This window comes from Hemiscyllium ocellatum, chromosome 37 (genome assembly GCF_020745735.1).
Source record: "Hemiscyllium ocellatum isolate sHemOce1 chromosome 37, sHemOce1.pat.X.cur, whole genome shotgun sequence".
In the NCBI taxonomy this organism is placed as follows: Eukaryota; Metazoa; Chordata; class Chondrichthyes; order Orectolobiformes; family Hemiscylliidae; genus Hemiscyllium; species Hemiscyllium ocellatum.
This window is the reverse complement of record NC_083437.1, coordinates 22737773-22760267: the sequence shown is the minus strand read 5'-3', so window position 1 is coordinate 22760267 and position 22495 is coordinate 22737773. Positions and strand designations below refer to the sequence as shown.

At 38.9% G+C, this 22495-nt stretch overlaps 1 protein-coding gene across 2 annotated transcripts in view; it reads left to right on the top strand.

The window, feature by feature from the left end:
- Positions 1-22495, top strand: part of capzb (capping actin protein of muscle Z-line subunit beta) — a 123998-nt gene that overhangs the window by 56588 nt on the left and 44915 nt on the right. For both annotated transcript variants that reach the window (XM_060852444.1, XM_060852443.1), the window contains exon 3: positions 22076-22197. In XM_060852444.1, the coding sequence (XP_060708427.1) occupies positions 22076-22197 (122 nt within the window). The remainder of the gene's footprint in view (positions 1-22075; positions 22198-22495) is intronic.

Here is a 22495-nt window from a genome sequence, read left to right as displayed (position 1 = left end):
AGGATTTGAACTATAGGGAGAGGCTGAACAGGCTGCGGCTGTTTTCCCTGGAGCGTCGGAGGCTGAGGGGTGACCATATAGAGGTTTACAAAATTATGAGGGGCATGGATAGGGTAAATAGGCAAAGTCTTTTCCCTGGGGTCGGGAGTCTGTAACTAGAGAGCATAGGTTGAGGGTGAGAGGGGAAAGATATAAAAGAGACCAAAGGGGCAACTTTTTCATGCAGAGGGTGGTACGTGTATGGAATGAGCTACCAGAGGAAGTGTGCAGGCTGTTACAATTGCAACATTTAAGAGGCATTTGGATGAGTATATGAATAGGAAGGGTTTGGAGGGATATGGGCCAGGTGGGACTAGATTGGGATATCTGGTCGGCATGGACAGGTTAGACCGAAGGGTCTGTTTCCATACTGTACGTCTCCATGACTCTATGTATCCGGAATAAGGGTGCTGAGCTCAGAGCATGGATCAGTCCTTGGAACTATGATATTATGGCCATTATGGAGACTTGGATATCACAGTGGCAGGAATGGTTGTTCGATGTTGGTGGGGGGGAGGAAGATAAAAGAGGTGAGGGAGTGGCGTTGCTAATCAGAGATAGTATCACACCTGCAGAAAGGGAGATCGTTGAGGAGGGTTTGTCGAGAGTCAATATGGGTGGAATTCAGAAACAGGAAGGGAGCAGTCCCTTTATTGGGAGTTTTCCATAGGCCACCCAATAGCAACAGAGACATGGAGTAGCAGGTTGGGATGCAGATTTTAGAAATTTTGTAGAAGTAACATAGTTGTTGTCATGGGGACTTTAACTTTGTTAACGTTGATTGGGACCTACTTAGTTCGAATAGTTTGGATGGAGCAGTTTTGTCAGGTGTGTCCAGGAAGAGTTCCTGATGCAATACGCAGATAGGCCGACTAGAGAGGAGGCCATTTTGGATTTGGTACTTGGCAATGAACCATGCCAGGTATCCGATCTCTCTGTGGGAGAGCAGTTCAGTGATAGTGATGACAACTCCATGACCATTACTATATTCATGGAGAGGGATAGGAGCAGATGGTATGGGAAATATTTAATTGGGGGAGGGGGAATTACAATGCTATTAGGCAGGAAGTATGGCACTTAAATTGGAGCAGATGTTCTCAGGGAAATGCACAACTGAAATGTTGAGGTTGTTAAGGAAGCCCCTGCTGATAGTGCTGGAAAGGTTTGTCCCACTAAGGCGTAGAAGGGATGGTAGGTTAAAGAACCTTGGGTGACAAGGGATGTGGAACATCTTGTCAAGAGGAAGAAAGAAGCTTAATTAAGGTTAAGGAGGCAAGAATCAGACAGGGCTTTACAGGTTCACAAGGTAGCCAGGAAGGAACTGAAGAAAGGATAAAGGAAAACCTTAAGGCATCCTATGCTTATGTTATGAACAAGAGGATGGCCAGGGTGAGGGTAGGGCTGATAGTGGAGGGAACTTGCACCTGGAGTTGGAGGAAGTAGGGGAAGTTCTTAATGAACACTTTGCTTCAGTATTCACTACTGAAAGGGACCTTGACATTTCTGAGGACACCGTGAAACAGACTGATATGCTAGAATAGATTGATGTTAGGAAGGAGGATTTATTGAAACTCTTTGAAAATCGTAAGGAAAGATAAATCCGCTGGGCAGGACGGAGTGTACCCTAGGTTTTTAAAAAAAGAGAAAAACGCTCAAGTTTGACTTATTGGTAGCTTTAAACTTGAACTTAAAAGCTACACAATGCAGCTTCCTTAATGATTCTGACTGGTATGGCGAAGTCATAAGTTGAGGACCTTGAATATAATTTTATTTTCTCCCTCTCTCCTGCAGAAGGATTACCTGTTTCACGATTACCAGTTGTACAATGCTTTTTTTTAAAAGAAAATTCTCTTGAGCAATATTGATAGGCAGTATTTCTAATAAAGGATCAATCTGACTAAAGTAGCAAGTTCGCGATTGCTGGTATAGTTAGGCAAATATCAGGAAACATATACTAATGTTATGCCAAGTAAGGCTGGTAAGCAACAAACATTGCTTCTAGTTAATGAACAGACTTCATTTGTATTGAATAAATAGTTAACTTTTATAATGAAGGTTTTGCTTTAAAACATTAGAATGCTACTTTTGAAATCAGACTTTTTCCACCAAGAGTCTTTCAAAATTTAGTATGCTGTAGCCTATTTAAAATTATCCATCAGCCACTTCATGCTATTCACCTAAGTAAATATTGGAGCTTTAATCATCCATTTTACTGCTGTTTTCTTTTTCCATGATCTCTCCGCAGCTCACTTCAGATGGTTTGGGCTCCCCACTGGTTGTAGGACAGCCAAAGCTAAAAGTGAATTTTCACTCAAGGTCCACATTTTTTCATCACCTATCGTGTACTGGATTACAACTGGGAATTGAACTCCTAGTTTACTTCTGCTTTTGTACTGCCTTCTAAATGCTCAGAATTGGATGGAGGAATAAAATATTTTCATCTTTTCAACTTAATGCCTTGAAATTTATGATCAATGAGGAAGAATGGTGCTTACCACTCACTTCAGAAACAGCTCACACACTCCTGACAAGAGTTTTGAGTGGAAACATATTTTTATCTCGTGTCTGATACACGTTGGTACCCTTTACAGCAGGTTGTGTGAATAGAGATGAATGCAGCAAGGTTGTTTAACCAGTAAGATTGAAGGATGTTCACTTAGATATGAGGCCTAAACCAGGAAGTGTAAAGTAGAAATCGAAGTAGTGTATATCAGGTTCATAAAAACCCAAAAGTTATGAAAGAAAGAAATAAAACAACTGACAAACAGGTTTAAAAAAACTATTGTTAATTAACTTCTGATGGAATGAGATTCCACCTTTGGAAAATCAATTTTTTGGGTCAGCGAGATTGCTGATTTAAGTTGTAAGATATGGGTCAGTTGGTGTCCCTGTTGACCAAGTCAAATGATTCTGATTCTGTCCCATTTCAGAACTTGAGTATGTAAAATCAAGAGTGACACTTCAGCGCAGAAGTGATGGAATGCTGCAGTAGCAGAAGGGCCGTGTTTCGATTTAAACAGAGGCTCTGTCTTACCCCTCAGGTGATCCTAAAAGATCCTATTGTACCATTTCTAAAAAGAACAGATGAGTTATCTCCAGTAACCTTGGCAAAACCTATACTTCAATTGCTATCTTAAAATCTGATTGGCCAGATCACTATTGCATTGCTGTTTATTGGAATGAGCTCTCTGCAAATGGACTGTTAGATTTTCTCCTCTCCAAGAGTCACTCTGCGTCTGATATAATTCTTTGGCTGTGAAGTGTTTTGTTGTGCCCAGTGGTTACAAAGAGCATTATATAAAGGAAAGGTTTTTCTTTAGCCACCTTTCTGAACACTCATTTCTATGTGTATCAGCCCTAATTTGGTCTGGGTGTATTTAGAGAACAAGTACCACAAGTTCAAGCCATTGTATTAATTTAGGGTTAATACATCAGTGTCAACTGTCACACACCCTATTGAGGGACAAGTATTCTCTGTCCTGATTTCTATTTACCTGTGCGTTCTGGAAATCACTGCTTACTTTTGTGATAAAAGTGAACACTGATAGCTTTGCTGATGTTATCGCATAATTCTGACCAATTAATTTTGTTACAATTTTTTGTAAACAAAAAAGCTCTGTTTATTCTTTTGAAAATGTTGACAGTAAAGTGTATATTGCTAATAAGCTATGGCAAGGGTTTAGAAGCTTTTCTGGAAGATTTTTCAAGACTGAAAAGTTTACAACTGTGTTTGGTTCTGTTCATCAGAAAAAAGGAAGTAGTGCAGAGTTTGTTAACGATCAGTTATACCTTTTGTCTTGATTTTCTTCTCAATTTGCAAAACCTCTGAGCAATTCTTTTGACATATTGCATTACTACATCTGCGTTCTTAAAAAAGAAACCCCTGCAGGACTAGTTGATTATAAGATGTTGAATCACTGCATCCTGTTGTAGTTCACTTTTGCTATTGGCTTTTGCCCTGAAAATACCTCCTAATTATGTTTGATCAGTACAGATGGAAAGCATATTTCGGCTTTTTGTATGTAGGGACCATGAATGTATTAAGAGTATAATTCCAACTTAATGTGTGCAAAGTTGCATTTTTTTTGGAGTGGCAAACATTGTCATTTTTAGTGTGTGATGTACAAAGATTAATACTTTTTGTGTATCCATTTGTAAAAGGTGTAGGCTTTTTTTTCTGTGTGTATATTATGCAAGGCAAAGGAGATAGAATGGACCCTGCCAAGTAAAGGTAGTTGGTGTAAACTGCCTTTCATGTTTCAAGAAGTGTAGAGAGAAAAAAAACTTGTATCTGGTAAAGACGCAAATATTCCAGTCCTTTTATGTTGCTAGTCAAGTTCTGCGACTGCTGTTAGCTTTGCAAATGTTGGGTAATTTTGTTTTTAGCAACAGCACTCCAACATCAGCTTTTGATAAACATGATTTAAAATATTAATGTAGCATTTATTTTTAATTTGAGGCATTTTTAGATTAGCTTAGATTACTTAGTGTGGAAACAGGCCCTTCGACCCAACATGTCCACACCGACCCAAAACATCCAGAATGTGTTCAATAGTGACATTATTAGTAATTCCAGTAACTAATGACATCACTAATTACAATAGCACCACATTAGTGTTATACTGAATAGAACAGAGATTTTCACTTTCCAAAAGTTAGAGCATTGGGAATTAACGATGACATAAAATCCCATCATTATTGTGTAATTAAAATGCAGATTACATCTCTTCATTTCTCACAGCCAAGGTAATTGTTAAACACCGAAATAGCCTCTAATATCTTTGAAATGTGTCTTTGATTTGGCAAGTAGTGATAAAGTTCTAAAGTGTCACGGTTGTCCAAGTGTTAGTTCTCACTCTTTGTTTCTTTTGTGTTTGGCTTGACTTACATTACTTATTGCACACCAAATTCCCAACTGAAGTTGTAATAAAGAGCTGCCTCTAAAAAATTGGCTTTCATTTCTTTCCGAGGCTGACTGCTTTTTCTTACTAACACGTAATATTCATGTATTCTTAACTTTGATAGGTAATCTGACTTTTTAAACATCTTTTTTAAAAATGGCACATGATATCCCTCATCTGTGAACTAATATTTTAAAGGTCGACTTGAATGTGAACACATTAATGAACACATTACGCATGTTTTAACATTTATGGCCAGTTGAACTTTTACACAAGTATTTTACACAATACTCAAACTGCATTGATGGAATTTTGGTCAATAGCTTTAGCAAGAGCTAATCCTGCTGGGTTGAAGCTTTTAAAGTTTGAGAATCCATGATGAAGATTTGATGAAATGTGAAAAGGAAATTTGTATAACCCCTGCTTCACTGCAGAGGTGAAATAAATCTGAGTGAAATATCTTGAGGTAGACTGTGTATCCAGCTGGTTGACAAGGCTGAAAGAATGGAGCTTTTGTTGGCTGGCCTTATTAACTGAACAAAGTTTTGTATTTCTGTTGGTTCTTTGTAATCGCTTTAGCTATGAATGCAATTTGCTTTTTCTTTTGCGTGACAGAGAAGTGATGCTAAGACATAACTTTCTGGGAGTTTGAGTCATGTGTGTGGAATAGTCAGCCTTGCAAAGCTTTCGTTATTCACTTCTGGTTCCAGATTACAGCATGATAATTTATCTGCTGCAATGTTTAATTTCCTTCTGATTTTTAACACCATTCATTAAGTTGAACTAATGAAGTAAGAATGTGAAAGTGCTAAGATCTGCACCTGAATGAAATCACTGCTAATTTATAATACATTAGATAACCTATTTTAGAAGTACTCTACTACTACTGGCGCATATTATAGAGTCATAGAGATGTACAGCATGTGTACAGGTGTATAGAGATGTAGAGAAACAGACCCTTCGGTCCAACCCGTCCATGCCGACCAGATATCTATTCCTCCAAAGCCTTCCCATTCTTGTACTTAAGAGAGGGTCTTTTAAACACTATAACTGTGCAGACATCCATCACTTCCTCAGGAAGTTCATTCCACATGTGAATTACTCTCTTTAAAAAAAAATGCCCTTCATGTCTTTCTTTTATATAGCTTCTCTTCTCACCTTTAAAAATAAGTTCCCTAGTCTTGAAGTTTTCCATCCAAGGGAAAAGACACCTACCACTAACCCTATCTTTATCCCTCATGATTTTACAAACCTGTATTAGGTCACCTGTCAGCTTCCTACACTCCAGTGAAAGAAGTCCAAGCCTTTCTTAATAACTCAAACGTTCTATGGTTCTGGCTGGATCAAGTGTAAAAACAGGTGGATGATAGATTTACCTATTAAAGAGGCCATGCGTTTCCTGATTATTTGCAATGATTGATGAATGACCTACCTTCTGGATATTTTCTGATCAATGTTATCTCACACCTCTGGAGCAGGACTTGAACCTAGGCCTCCTAGTTCAGAGGTATGAATATTATCACTGTGGTACAAGAGAACTAAATGACTCACCTTTTATACTATATAGTTGTTGCAGGAAGTGTTGAGTTATGTCACAGCAGAGATGCATGAACTTTCAAATGAAGTTGGTTTACTTGATCTACTAGTAGTACATTTAATTAAGCAGAAAAATAGTTGTTTCAGTATTTTCATGCATTTCTGTTTAGAACAGCTGGAGGATGGTGCAAGATTTAAACATTTGCCTGTGTGACCCTAGGTCTGCATTGTTAATCTGCTTGTGTAAATTAATACTGAGGATTAAGGTATGTGCAGTAGAGAAATAGGTTAAGATGTGTCACCTGTTACTGACTGACTGAAATGATGAATGCTGGCCTCAGTGACCCCTTATGCCTATCTACTGAAAGTAGATAGCCTAAGTTGCCCTCAGAAGAGTCTCAAAGCTTTTGTACTGAATGGGAAGATAAGAAGTGCCTCTTCTAAGAAGTGCCTATCTTTTACAGGAAGGTCTGTAATGGAATGAATGTAGGTTGAATATTAAAGAGCAACATAGTGGTAGACATCATATTGGAAGTGGTAGAATTTGTCAACCAAATGTTAGAAGAACATAATCCAGACTTTGTAGAAATGCCAATGATGCTATCCTCTTAGCAATCTTGAATCTGCCAGTAGAGAGGTGCTCATAATAAACTACAGATAGTCTGAAAGACCATTGCCATCTTTGGTGTGATATAATCTTCCCTTAAATTGCTGCAGAGAGAATAGGGGCTTCTCTTTACACTTAAGAAATTCACATGTTGATGCAAAGAGAGAGTTCTCTTGTTTGTAAGGGCGTAGGTTCGAGAATGTTGAAGATTTCCAAACTTGCACCCTTTTCCAGGTAAACTTTTTCCACATCCTACCTGCCCCTTTTGTCATATACTCTAACCCATAGCCTCCAAATCACCATCTTGATGAGCAGGAGGGACAGCATAATAAATAAACCAGAAAGAGATTTCTGTACTCCCATGGATGTGTACGTCCTTTTATATTTCAAACATTGCCTCTCCACAACCCAGCCAAAAACAGTCTTAGACTTTGCACACATTACATTTCGTTGGACTGGAAATCCAGGCAAGCAATCTGATAAGGTGACTCCAGTTCCCCAAAATAGCTGATGGCTGAGTCTTCCAAAATTTAAGCAATGGGCAGCTCAATTCTAAGCTGCAATTGCCTTGGTCAGAATTTCACTTCCCTCCTCCCACACAAAATCTTTGTCTTGGCATGAGTGTTTTGGTAACACCTCTTAGGAGTCCAGCCACACATGGCCCTCCTCTTTTTATATATTTGCTAAACAATCTGTTCAGAGCTGTTATTACGCACCTCTGAAACAGCTGGGACTTGAACCCAGGCCTCTTAACCAAAGGCAGGGGCATTGGTCACCTCACCAAGAACCTCTGCTCTTTTAATTGTTTTGTTTTGTTGTAGCAGATTAAAACTGATTTTGACTTTTTTTTTAAAATATGGCTTGTGCTGTCTAACTTTGTCGTGTTTGGAAAGCATTCATCTTCCTTGGTGGTTGGGTTTATGATGTTATGGAGTTCTGAAGAATAAATTCTTATTCATTTTACTTGGGAGTTAATGTTGCTGTCATCAAATACCAGCAGGCTGCTTCTATACTGTCCTCTTTCCAAATGATCCTTATGGTTAATAGTGAAATCCATCATGTTTTAAATCACCACTGCAGGGAGGGGATGTATTTGCAAATTTTTTGGAAGTTGCTCGGTGAGTTAAGAATTTTATTTATATAGTGCCTTTCATGTCCATGGGATGTCCCAAAGCACCTCACAGTCAACTAAGTATTTTTGAAGTGTAATTTTTGTTCTAATGTCGCAAACACAGCAGCTTATTTATGTACAGCATGCTCCCTCAGACAGCAATGTGATAGTTACCAGATTTCTGTTTTTGTGATGTTGATTGAGGAATGAATATTGGCCAGGACATCCTCTGATCTTCATAGTGATGCCAGGGGATCCTTTTCATGTATCTGAGAAAGAAAAACGAAGCCTCGTCCTCAACACTTCAGTAGAATATCAGCCTTGAATTTTGTGTTCATGTCTTGGGACGGGACTTGAACTTTACAACTGACTGTCTCAGCGGTGAGAGTGCTATCAAATAAGCCACCGCAGACAATACAGTAATGGACCTGGAAATTTGAGAGTTAAGATCAAATTAATTACCAAACCAAGTACTTAGTGTATAACTTTGTGAATGTTAATTTTTTTTTCCATAACACAATTGATGAAATAGTCATACATATATTGCATGAAAACCGACCTTTCGGTCCACTTGTCATTACAAACCAGATATCCCAAACTGATCTAGTGCAGCATTTGGCCCATATCCCTCTAAATCCTTCCTATTCATATACCTATCCAGATGCCTTTTAAGTATTGTAGTTGTATCTGGCTGCTCATTGCATACACACACCACCCTCTGTGTGAAAAATTGCCCCTCAAGTCCCTTATAAATCTTTCCCTTCTAATCTGAAACCTGTGCCCTCTAGTTTTGGACTCCCCTACCCTGGAAAAAGACTAGCTGTTCATCTTATCCATGTCGCTCATGATCTTAAACTACTGCCTCCAGTGTTCCAGAGAGAATAGTCTCAGCCTATTCAGCCACTTATAGCTTAAACCCTCCAAACCTGGGAACATCCTTATAAATCTTTTCTGAACTCTTTCAAGTTTAACAACATTTCTCCTACAGAAGGGAGCCTAGAATTTAATACGGAATTCTAAAAGTGGCCTCATATGCTGCAACATGATACCTGAACTCCTATACTCAGTGCACTAACTAATGAAGGCAAACAAGCCAAATGTCTCCTTCACCACCGTATCTACCCCATGACACTACTTCCAAGGAACAATGCACCTGCACCCCTAAGTCTCCTTGTTTGGCAACACTCACCAGGACCCTATGATCAGGTGTATAAGTTTTGCCCTGATTTGCCTTATCAAAATGCAACATCTCACATTTATCTAAATTAAACTCCATCTGTTGTGGTTCTGTTCGCCGAGCTGGGTGTTTTTGTTGCAAACGTTTCGTCCCCTTTCTAGGTGACATCTTCAGTAGATGTCACCTAGAAAGGGGATGAAACGTTTGCAACAAAAACTCCCAGCTCGGCGAACAGAACCACAACAACGAGCACCCGAGCTACAAATCTTCTCACAAACTTTAAACTCCATCTGCCACTCCTCAGCCCCATTGTACTCTGAGGTAACCTTCTTTACTATCCACTACACCACTAATTTTAGTGAGACCTGTAAACTTATAACCATACACCCTCTATTCACATCCAAATCATTGATATCAATGAAGAAAAGCAGTGGACCCAACATCAATCCTTGCGGCATACTGCAGGTCACAGGCCTCCAGTCTGGAAAAACAACCCTCCATCTCCTACATTCAAACCAATTTTGTATCCAGTTGTCTATCTCCCCCGGATTCCATGTGATCTAACTTGCTAACCAAGCTACCATGCAGAACCTTGTTGAATGCTTTGTGAAAGTCTATATAGACAACGTCCACTGCTCTGCCTTCATCAATCATCTTTGTCACTTCTTCAAAAAACTCAAACACATTAGTGAGACTCTATTTCCTGCACAAAGCTACGTTGACTATCCCTGATCAGTTCTTGCCTTTACAAATGCATGTAAATTCTGTCACTCAGAAGGGCCTCCAACAACGTACCCACCACTGACGTCAGGCTCACTGGTTTATAGTTCCCTGGCGTTTCCTTACCGCCTTTCTTAAAATAACGGTACCACATTAACCACCCTCTGGTTTTCCAGCATCTTACCCATGGTTAACGATGATACAGATATCTCAGCAAGGGACCCAGCATTTTCTTCCCTAGCTTCTCACAAAGTTCTGGGATACATTTGATCAGTCCTGGAAATTTATCCACCTTTATGCATTTTAAGAGGTCCAGTACCATCTCTTCTGTAATGTGGATACTTTTCAAGATATTACTATTTATTTCTCCAAAGTCTCTAGTTTCCATGTCCTTCTCCACAGTAAATACTGATGTGAAATATTCATTTAGTATCTCGTTCGTCACCTGTGGTTCCACACATAGACAGCCTTATTGATCTTTCAGAGGCCCTATCTTCTTCCTGGTTACTCTGTTGCCCTGAAAGTATTTGTAGAATTCCTTTGGATTCTCCTTAACCCTGTTTGCCAAAGCTATGTCATTTTGTTTTTTGCTCACCAGATTTCTCTCAAGTATACTCCTACGGCCCTAATACTCCTGTAAGGATTTACTTGATCCCAGCTGTCTATACCTGCTATATACCTCCTTTTTTCTTGATCAGAGCCTCAAATTTCTCAAATCATCCAGCAATCCTTACACCTACCAACCATTCCTTCTCGCTAGCTAGAATATAATGTCCCTGAACACTCAATCTTATTTTTGAAGGCCTCCCACTTTCCAACTGTCCCCTTTTACCTGCAAATAATCTCACTCAGTCAGCTTTTGAAAGTTCCTGCCTAATACTGTCAAAATTGGCCTTTCCAATTAGACTTTAACTTTTAACTCAGGTTTATCCTTTTCCATAACTATTTGAAAACATTTAGAATTGAGCGCTAGCCCTAAAGTGCTCCCCCACTGACGCATTAGTCACTTGCCCTGCCTAAGAGAAGGTCAGGTTTTGGTCCTTTTCAAGTAGTTACATCCCTATGTTGAGTAAGACATTTTTCTTGTACTGTTACGACACAGGGTAAACCCTTCTGCTAATTTAAACCAGACACGCAGAAAAGCTCACCTCACCACGTAATCTGTTAAAGTACGAATGACAAAGAATTACCAAATCCCACTGTTTAAAGAGAAAAATTAATAATTTATTCTTTAACTCAAAGTAAAAAAAATTAAACGACAACAATCTACACTGTAAATCTTTGATCAATTTATCTATGTCCCACTACACAACATACTGATCTGATAAAACCACCCCGACTTAAGTTTAACAAAGCTTTCAAATGTTAAAACCTGTCAGCTTTTGTTTTCCCTTTGTATTTTCTTCTGTAGATTTTCCTGGGTCTTTGGTCTTCTGCTTCACAGATTTCATATGAACAGGTACCTTTCAGAGAGTGATTCTGCAGGCAGTCGGTTGGTGCTCTTTGCTGCTCTTGCTAACTGTTCAATTTTATACCCCAAAACATTGTTTTGTCTCATTAGTTTGATGTCATTAAAACATTAAAAATTCAAATTCGATTGGATTTTGGTATCTTGGGGCATAATTTAAACTGATTGGGCAAATTTGAATTTGTTGTGTAACATAGCAACTCAGCTCTAGCTATTTGTTTCACAGCCAAATGTTACATTTTTAAATTGTTCAGCACACTCTGTACTTGTTAAATCCTTGCCAGCTTTCACTCACTCTTAAAGGTACAGTACACACCTACAACTTCATAACAGTACACACTTAACAAATTCCTCTCCACACTATACCAGACCCAGTCTGTCTGGAATGTTATAATCCTATTATTCTTGAAGGTATATGAGATCTCCTTACATATTTGCTACTCAATTTCCCACTGATCACTGAGGGTGAGGAAGGAGGAGTTAATAGTACAATCTCTAAAAGGTGATCATCCCTTTCTTATTTCTCAGTTCCACCCATATAATTTCACTGGACATTCTCCCAGGAATATCCTCCCTAAGTACAGCCATTATGCTGAACCAAAAAAAAACCACTCACCCTCCACTCTTGCCCCCCCCCAACCCATTCTATCCTTCCTATAAGCGTCTATACCCTGGAACATTTAAACTGCCACTCCTGCCCCTCCCCTGAGGCACTATAATACTTCTGTAATAGATACGATATCCCAGTCCCATGTTCGCAGCCATGCTTTGAGTTCATCTGCCTTACCTGTCAGGGCTCTTGCATTGAAATAAAAGCAGTTTAATTTATCAATCCTCCCTCATTTTCTGCCTTGGTCTTGCCTGCCTTGACTATTTAACTTGCTCCTCTTCTTTTTGTAAAAACCTCCAATTTATCTCTTTTCTCACTGTTTGGGTCCCACTGTTGAGTTCTTTTTCCTGAGATCGTTCTTATATATTTGATGCAACTACAAACGCCAACTTCTGTGAACAACTAAATTTTATTAAGCACAGTACAACACAAGCTTTGGAGAAACGCTGAATACACTTTGCCATGCTTGCGAGGCGTGTCCGAGAAGCTCTCCCTGAGCAAAGGGAACAATCTTTCCTTTATACCAAGTCTTTACATCATAGTCAGTAATAATCACAAGACAGCCCCCAGTTCACATGCCACTCAAGACACAATGCAGTGACCACATCATCTCCAAAAACGATGTTATGCAAATCATCCCTTAATGGCTAGATCTGGTATAAATTGTGTTTCTTTTCAAACTACAGGGAGTAGTCAGAATTCCAACTCAAATATTCTTATTGATTTCTGAATAGAGGATGAAAATGTAAATAGCTCTGAATGGCAAGGAAATAGCCACGTAAATGGCTTTGGATAATAAGAAATGAAAAGGTAATTTCTTACGATTTATCTGCAAGTCAGAGACATCCCACCCTAGTCACGGGACATCCAATTTGCTGCAGGTCAGCAGGGCAAATTAACTCTTTAATATCTCACCACCACCCCCTTACTAGTTTAATGCCACCTGAGTAGCACTAGCAAATATCCCCACCAGGATATTGGTCGCCTTCAACTTAAGGTGCAACCCGTCCTCCTTATACAAGTCACTTCTCTCCCAAAAGAGATCCCAATGATCTAAAAGTGGGCATCCCTGCCCCCCGCACCAGCTCCTCAGCCACACATTCATTTGCCATGTCGTCCTATTCCTACTCTCTCTAGCACAGTGCACTAGGAGTAATCCAAATATTACTTACTTTGAGGGCCTACTTTTTAACCTCTTGCCTAATTTCCTGTATTCTCTGTGCAGAACCTCATCCATTTCTCTTTCTATGTCATTGGTGCCAACATATGTGGAGAAATGCTGGAATGGTGATACATGCAGTGTAGGTTTCAATGATCCATCGTAACTGGAAATCCATACAGTCCTGTTTGCCCCAGCACCATGGAGAAACCGTGAAAATGTGAGGATTGTGGGAAAAAATTCTATTATCCATTCTAGCTGGAAATCCTTCAGTGCAGTCACACTGGGGAGAGACCATTCACCTGCTCCATATGTGGGAAGGGATTTTGTCAGCCTCTCTTTTTTTAAACAATGGAAAACAGCAAATATGACGCCAATCTGCTGGAACTGCCCCAGGCTTCAGCAATTTTTTGGAAAATGATCCCAAGTAAAAAGGAAGAGGTATGGCTCAGGTACAGGCAACTGGGATCAAGGGGGTTCCTGGAGTTGTAAAGGGCATACAGGAGTTTACTGAAGAAGGACATCAGGAGGGCAAAAAGGGGGTACGAAATAGCCTTGGTAAAGAAGATTGGGTTGAATTAAAGGAAAAATAATACCTGGAGAGTGGGGTAGCATGGTGGCTCAGTGGTTAGCACTGCTGCCTCACAGTGCCAGGGACCCAAGTTCAATTCCAGCCTCAGGCAACTGTCTGTGTGGAATTTGCACATTCTCCCCATGTCTGAGTAGGTTTTCTCCAGGTGCTCCGGTTTCCTCCAACAATACAAAGGGTGGGTAAATTTGCCATGCTAAATTGCCCATAGTGTTCGGGGATGTGTAGGTTGGGTGCAATAATCAGGAATACGTATAGAATAACAGGGGAGGAGAATGGGCCTTGGTGAGTTACTTTTCGGAGGGTCGGTATGGACTTGGGCCTTCACTGTCGGGATTCTATGATTCTATATACAACAACCTGCTATACACTGACCATTTTGAGAATATTCTGCACCTCTCCGAGACATTCTTGACCCTGGAATCAGGGAAGCAACGCACCACTCTAATGTCTCTCTGTTGGCTGGAGAAACGTCTGTGTCAGTGACTAGAGAGTTCCCTATCACACTCGATCACTTGGAACCTAACATATCCCCCAATACAGTAGAGAAATCCTGGTACTAGAGCTATATTCCCCTGAGAGGCTGAATGTATTGCTAAAATTGTTCTTTGATGAATCTTGAAATAAAGCCCTCCTTTGATTATGTTTAATTTTTAACAAAATATTCATGATATTTCAATGTCTAGTGAACTATGAGGGGTTAGTTAAATTTGCATCTTATTTAAGCGCTGTAGAAACTGAAATTTCCTTGAGCAATTTGATGTGTTCCTGGGCTGTTATTATTTAGTTTCTCTTGATCACTGGTGGGCTCAACTGAAGAATCAGCTTTATATTTTTTTAAAGGATTTTAGCTGACATTGAGGATTTTCTACATTTCAAACATACAGTGAGAGAAATAGTGTCAGTGAGGAGCAGTCAGACTTTCACATGTTTATGAAATAGTTGAGCTTTTAATTCTGGTATGTTATTTGCAAACCTGCACCCATTAAAAACAAGATGCTATTTATTCATATCACAAATCTGAAATAGTTTGGTACAGTCAGACTGCTGGCTACAAAGACTCCTCAGCTGTTTAAAGAGTAAGTCTTAATTTGCAAAGTATTCAAAATTGCAATTACTCCTTTATTAATTTTTGGCCATTAGTTCATTTGCCAGTGACCAGCAGAAGCTAAAAGGGTCTGATTTTGTTATGCTGGTAGATAGATCTTAACATGTATATAAGATCTAAAATACAGTACAGTAGTACTGAGCTTGACTTGCACAAATGTCATCCTGTCACCAAGTATGAGACTGGCCCAAAACAATGCATAGAGGAGAGCAAGTACACCAAGGTGGTCAGAGATCTGATTTGTGATGTCCGTGATTTTGCTCCCTATGAAAATTGTTTAGAGAATTTCAGTAATTCCACTGAAGAGAAGTGTGCACTTAAATTCATCAGGAAGAGAGTTGGTATTCATATCCATGTGAAGAGGAAGAGAGAAGAATGCAGCAATGAGAAATGAACCTGCAAAAAAATTAAGTTCTTAAGTTATCTGCTTTTTCAAAAAAGCACAGTATCAGCAATGGATAATTTAAGTAGACCCTCTGGCACCATGTATATGCCCTCTCCGATTTACGTTTTGCATATTCTGACATTATTAACTTGTGACATTGGCAGTTAGTTTACTTATGTACTTTAAGCAAATTGTTGCAGCTAGTATCCTAGCTGTTCCCCTTTATCATTAATTTAGCTATAACCCTGCAGCATAATGTTGAATCAGATGCAGAGATTAGCACTCCTTTCTTGATAAACCAGGTCAGTAAGGTGTAAGTTTCCCTATGTTGGTTTAAAAAAAGATACAACAAGATCTGGCTAACATTTTTAACAACAATATCAATCTTTCTCCAGGATAGAGAAAGAGTGCTTTTATTAAAAGCAACCTCCAATATTTGCCTTCCTCTTTAAATTTGATGTATCTTGAGATTACACCAAAATCAGGTGGTTAATAATAATTAATGTGGTATTATTAGGGTAACTAACTGCACTGAAGGGCTCTCTTATAGGCCAAATAATAGAAGCATTGTTCCAAACATTTTTAAAGAGGATGGCTGTTTTCTTCTTTCCTTAGGGTTTTTCTTTATTCTTCTTATGTCATGTTGCTTTTTCCTTGATGAATGCGGCATTACCTTTCCCAGCTGTATACTTTGCAGCACTATTGGATTTGTACCACACAATTTGAACAGCTGAAATTTGCCCTGGAGAACCCTGGTTTGTTTTTTGTTGCAGTGTGGTCCGGACATAAAACGGCAGAGCAGGTCATCCTGTATTTCTGCTGGCTTTCAGCAGAGATAATCAGGTGAACAACTAAGGTTGGGGGGGAATTTTTCAAATGCAAATATGCTTGTCAGATGTTCGCATAACTTTGTTACCTTTGCTCGTTTAGCAGTAAATTTGACATTTGAAACCTGCTGTTCTTTAATTACAAAAGTGCTGTTGGATCAGATTTAACTACTTTTATGACTATTTGCTAAATCTGCTGGATTGAAAAGTTTTCATTTCCTTCTTGTCATACATCACTATTCTTGAGTCCCTCCAAGTAATTTTCTTCCCTTTTTCTCCCAACTCTGAGCTTGTAGCATTCTTTATGCAGTAGACCTTGGTGTGTCAAATATAGATGCACGCCACCATGGAGTGAGCTGTTGGATTAAATTGGGAACATAGTTTGGAGAGAGTGATGAGTAATTGATTTGAGTTATGCTGTTTATCACTGAATTGCACTAGATATTAAAAAATCTGAATCAATCTGAGCTATCTTGTCTCAGCCCTAACCATGCTTTTTCTCACTAATGATGTGAGAATTAGCTAGTAAACAGACAATCCGATAAAGTAACTATTATTGCATTTGGAAATTGATGTTTTATTTTCAGGCTGTCATCATACCTTCAAATTGCTATGGAAGAATGCATGCTCTGCTAATAAACTTCATAGTTTGTGCCTGTGCCCCAGATTCAGGAACGGTTGCATGGAAAATGCTGAACATGTGACCCGACAGCACTAAGATATTGTCAGTTTGGTTAAGTGGGAGTTTTAGTTCGGCAATAAATGCTAAGCTGCCAGTGATGTCTACATCATGTGAATGAATAAAATATTTTTCAAAACAGTTTAACAGAATTATTTCACTTTATTTTCCAACGAGGGATTTTCATTGCAAACAGCTATTAGAACAAGACTTTGGGCAGTAATATTCACATTTCATGGTAAACTGTACAAAAAAAAGGACATCATTGTTGAAGTGGCGACTAGGAGATTGAGGCATTGCCTTATAAAGGTTTATAAAATGATGGGGGGGTATAGATAAGGTGAATGGTGGGTTTTTTTTCCTAGGATGGGGGAATTGGAGAGTAAGAGACACTTCTTTAAATTGAGAGGAGAAAGATTTTAAAAAGACATGAGGGACAAATTTCTTTTTTACACAGTAGTTCACGTGTGGAATAAATGTCCAGAGCAGTGGTGGATGCAGGTAGAGTTCCAACATTTAAGATTTTTGGACAAGTGCATGAATAAGAAATGTTTGAACAGCCATGGGCCAAGTGCTAGTTTAGTTTGGGATTATGGTCAGCATGGACTGGTTGGACTGAAGGGCCCGTTTCTGTGCTGGTATGACTCTAAAATAGCATTTAGTGCAAATCCAATGATCTTAAGTCAACTTATTGCAAGTGATACAATCCAATCCTAAATCTGTACAGATTTAATACAGCATGAACTTAAGTGCATTGTATCAAGTACAAATTCTGTTTCTAAGTGCATACAGATTGCGCATAGTTCACGGTCTCTGATTCTAAAAGCATACACATTGCATACAATAAGAAGTGTAGACCTGAATACGTAGATTGCATCCATTACAAATTTTGATCTTAAATGCTTTCCTTTGTTAACATTCCTTCTCAGCATGACCCCAGCTTTATGACTCCATTCAGAAATCTGGAACACATACTCTAAATCCCCTAGGTGTATTTTAAATTGCTTTTCAAACAGCTCTGTATACTGTAGCAGCTCACGATCAGACCATTCAAGGGCGCAATAAAAAAAATATAGTGGGATAAATTTATAAAACACTCGTCCAAATGTCCGGTTCTACTTACTTCAGATATTAAAACTTCATGCAGCTGTTGTAGGTCCGCATTGGATCTGAAATGTGATGGTGTGTTGCTAGGTATGTTTTTTTTGCTCTCTCAATCTTTCATGTATTATTAGAATGTCGGTCAACTTGTGTGCAGAGATGACCAGTGGGGTACCATTGGATGGTGGGGTAGGTTTGCTGCCAGTAGATTGTCCTCTCTCTTCACTAGAGTTAGTGTCCACTGTGGAAAGCAAGACTGATTTAGGCTATATGTGAGAAATGTAACTGTGAAATGAACTATCATAAATTTTGTGATATAAGTTAGTCTATTCCTTTCGTTTCTTGTGCATTTGATGATACAAAGCTGGATAGGACTGTAAGCTGCAAAGAGAATAGAACAGATACAAGTGAATAGATGTAGGTATGTTATGTGGGAACAAAGAGGCAGAAAAATAATGGAGAAATATGAGGTTATTCATTTTGGTAGTAAGTTCAGAATGCATTTTTTTTCCAAAGGCTACAAACTTCAAAGTGTTGATGCTCATAGATACTTGGGTGTATTCAAACAAGGAACACAAAGTTAACATATAGGTATGGCAAGTAAATATAAATGGTATGTTAGCCTTTGTTGCAAAGTGCTTTACAGCGCAAAGTTTATGATAGTTCATTTCACAATTGCATGTCTCACACAGCCACTTTTCACAGTGCAAGAATAAGGAAGTCTTGCTATATTTGTACAGGGCTTTGGTAAGACCATATCTGCAATAGTGTGTGCAGTTTTGATTTCCATTTTTAAGGAAGAATGCATTTGGAGACAGTATATCACCAGTTCACTACATTGGTTCCAGGAATGAGAGGTTATCTATGATAAGGAACTGATGGCAATTATCCTTCTGCTTTGGAGCTTAAACATTCTGTTATAGAAAAGTGTTTCCGATTAACATATTTGTAGTAAACGTACATTTGACAGTGAGATAATTGCTATCTTAGATTAGATTACTTCGGCCCAACAAGTCCACACTGAACCTCCGAAGAGCAACCCACCCAGAGCCATTCCCCTTCATTTATCCCTGCACCTAACATTATGGGCAATTTAGCATGGCCAATTCACCTGGCCTGCACATCTTTTGACTGCGGAAGGAAACAGGCGCATCCGGAGGAAACCCACGCAGACACGGGGAGAATGTGCAAACTCCACACAGACAGTTGCCCCAGGCAGGAATTGAACCCTTGTCCCTGGCACTGTGAGGCAGCAGTGCTAATCACTGAGCCACTGTGCCGCCCATCTGGTAGTTGAGAAGAGGGACATCTGCTGAAGAGTTGTTGCAACTACAGAAATGTAGTACTTTGCAAATAAATCTTGTGAAATATCAAAGCATTAATACAATCTGACAAAATGTAATTGAAATTCAAGTGTTTTTGAACAGGAATTGCAGTATACTGAACATTGAAGGTTTAATTATTGTGCGCAATACTTGGCATTGACAAGTTCCTTGACTGATATCTTTTGCTGTTGATACAGCTCTTTTATCCACTAATTACATGATGTATTGAATTTTTTAAAAAATTACTGTAGTTTCTGTTCCACCCTTTTCCCTTTTTCCCACAGCACTGGTCCGGCTATTTATTTATTTATTTCTTGTTAAGTGCCATTTCAGATTGTTTCTACTTAAATGAATATGCTGGGATTTTTTTTTTCTTTTACATTTCAGGCCTGCCTCATGTTGCTGCCTATCATTTCACTGCTTTGTCAAATTCTTACTAATGAATGAATTGAGCCAAAAAGATGGCAAGTAATAAAAATTGAATCCTGGAATTTTGGGCATACTCAAATAGAATACATGCCTGGAGCTTGTTATTTATAGACCATAAATCGTGTGCACTGTGTTTCTGCAACTGGGCAGTGTAGATGGTAGTTGCTCAGGTTGGTTTTCTGCAAAGTATCAAGCCCTGCTGTATATGTGGTACATAATCAGTATAGAGCAATTGGCAGTTCATGTCCACCTCAAGTTCAAGTCAGGTCAACCTTGTACAGCAAATATATTTGAATTTCATACATCAGATTCTTCACAATTCATATGTAACATTGTTCTTAGTCAATCGACATGGTTTTAGTTTTAAAGCACCACTTGGATACAATGATCTTTGGGTGCTGTGTCCATACAAGTTCTGACATGTTGGTGATACTGGAAACTGAGTAAACCCATTACTGTTATGGTGAAAGTACCACATTTGGATGAGTAGTGAGGGGAGAGATAAAACAGTAAGGGTTGAAAATGTAAATTTGAGTCAGGGGTTGAGATTTTCAGCAAAACACATCTCTAATTTCAAACTTAAGTTAGTAAGGGTTATATGCAAATACAACAAATATAGCGAAAAGTAGGCTGAAATGGAAGTTCAGACACTATTTAGTGTGCCAATGACTGAGACTTTATGGAGTCATTGAAAGGACAGATTAGAACTAACCTCAGGAAAGAAAATAACTTGAATAACATTTTACATCCTGATGCTGTCCCAATATTTCATGGCCAATTCATTCCTTCAGGCTGATTTATCACTGTCATGTAAAGAGATAAGGCAACCAGGTAGCATACTGCAAACTTGCACCTACAGAAAACGTGATGAATCACCAGTTAAACATTTTAATGATATTGATGACCTTTGACTGTTCTGCTACACTCCATTTGCACTTTACTGAAATGGCATCCTGGACAGAAGTCTCCATTCCTTGTCCACTGGCTGTCTGCAGATCAGATAGTTCCGCAATAATTACTACTCACGGACACTGCATCTTGTTCAGGTGACCTCAAACTTTGAGAGGACCTCAATATCTGCTTGATTGTCATGCCAAACCCATTCCTCCATGTTTTCAGGAAAACTAATCATATATTAAAGCTTGCTTAAGACGATTGAATGACATCCTCGTTATACTGTGTAATAGTAACTGTGCTTTGTGAACAAAGTGTAGCAGAGAAAAGTTTGTTTCTTTGAATAGTGCATGTGGAACCTTTGGCGTGTCACTGTTATTTGCATTTGGCGTATATGGTGTGGAAAGAAATGTATTTTTCCAGCAGCATTGCTTTGATACATTCTGGTGTCTTGTGGGCAGCACGGTGGCACAATGGTTAGCACTGCTGCCTCACAGCATCAGAGACCCACGTTCAATTCCTGCCTCAGGCTGTGTGGAGTTTGCACGTTCTCCCTGTGTCTGCGTGGGTTTCCTCCGGGTGCTCCGGTTTCCTCCCACAGTCACAAAGATGTGCGGGTCAGGTGAATTGGCCATGCTAAATTGCCTGTAGTGTTAGATAAGGGGTAAATGTAGGGGTATGGGTGGGTTGCGCTTCGGCGGGTCAGTGTGGACTTGTTGGGCCGAAGGGCCTGTTTCCACACTGTAAGTAATCTAATCTTCAAAGAGTGTAAATGTAAAATTAAATAAATAACTATTAGTCATGCGATTTTCTTAAAGATTTTGAAACCTTTTCCATTCCAAGTCGTGATTTTACATATATTATCTGCAGGGCGGTACAGTATGAGTTATTTTGAGTTATTTTAAGATTTTCAGAATACAATACATAATTTGAATGTAAGATAATTTTAAATGAAGTTTGGCATTGTTTTAAACTTGGTTTTAATATCTTATAACCCATATGAATTCTCCCGAAAAGTGACATTATTTTGTGTGCCATATGCAGTATTTCTGCGTGTGTGGTATTTGGTATTCCTCTTGTCCTGTACCTTTGGTAGTTACCATGCACAAACCTGTCTGCACAACCCTGATTGTGTGATGTCTTAATTTATGAGGTTGCAAGTTTTTGCAGCTGAGCCTGAGACCCTGCTGTGATATTTATTCAAATATGTGAACAAGATTTTTGTCTTAAGCATATGGTTGATTCCAGTGAGATCATGGACTATTTAATATTTAGATTTATACCTTTTTGAGTATTGTTTCTCATTACTTATGATTGTAAGAGATTAATTAATTAAATCAATCCTATCAAGCTAATGAAATATAAAATGGAAAGTTCCAGATTAAGATTGTTTCTAAACCTTTCTTGTAGGTTCCAACTCTCTGTGAAGACCTATTATCATCTGTAGATCAGCCATTGAAGATCGCCAGGGATAAAGTAATTGGAAAGGATTACTTACTTTGTGACTATAATAGAGATGGTGACTCATACAGGTGAGACAACTAAACTAATAAAAACCATGAAGTACTTAACTAAAATACTCCGATGTACACAAGAGCAACTTGGATTCAGTTGCTGAGTTGGAGTCTGAGTTACAGACATTGCTGAACTTTGAGGAGGGGAAGAGTTATCTGGGCACTACTGAAGGAGGCAGCTGCGTCTCATAAGTTAGGTAGAACTTTTCATTTGGTTAATCGTCTGGAATGTGGTGACATGAAGGAATGGGAATTCAAATTGTAATAATTGTATGGGATTTCACACCTTGGCTTTGAATAACAGGTGTAAGACACT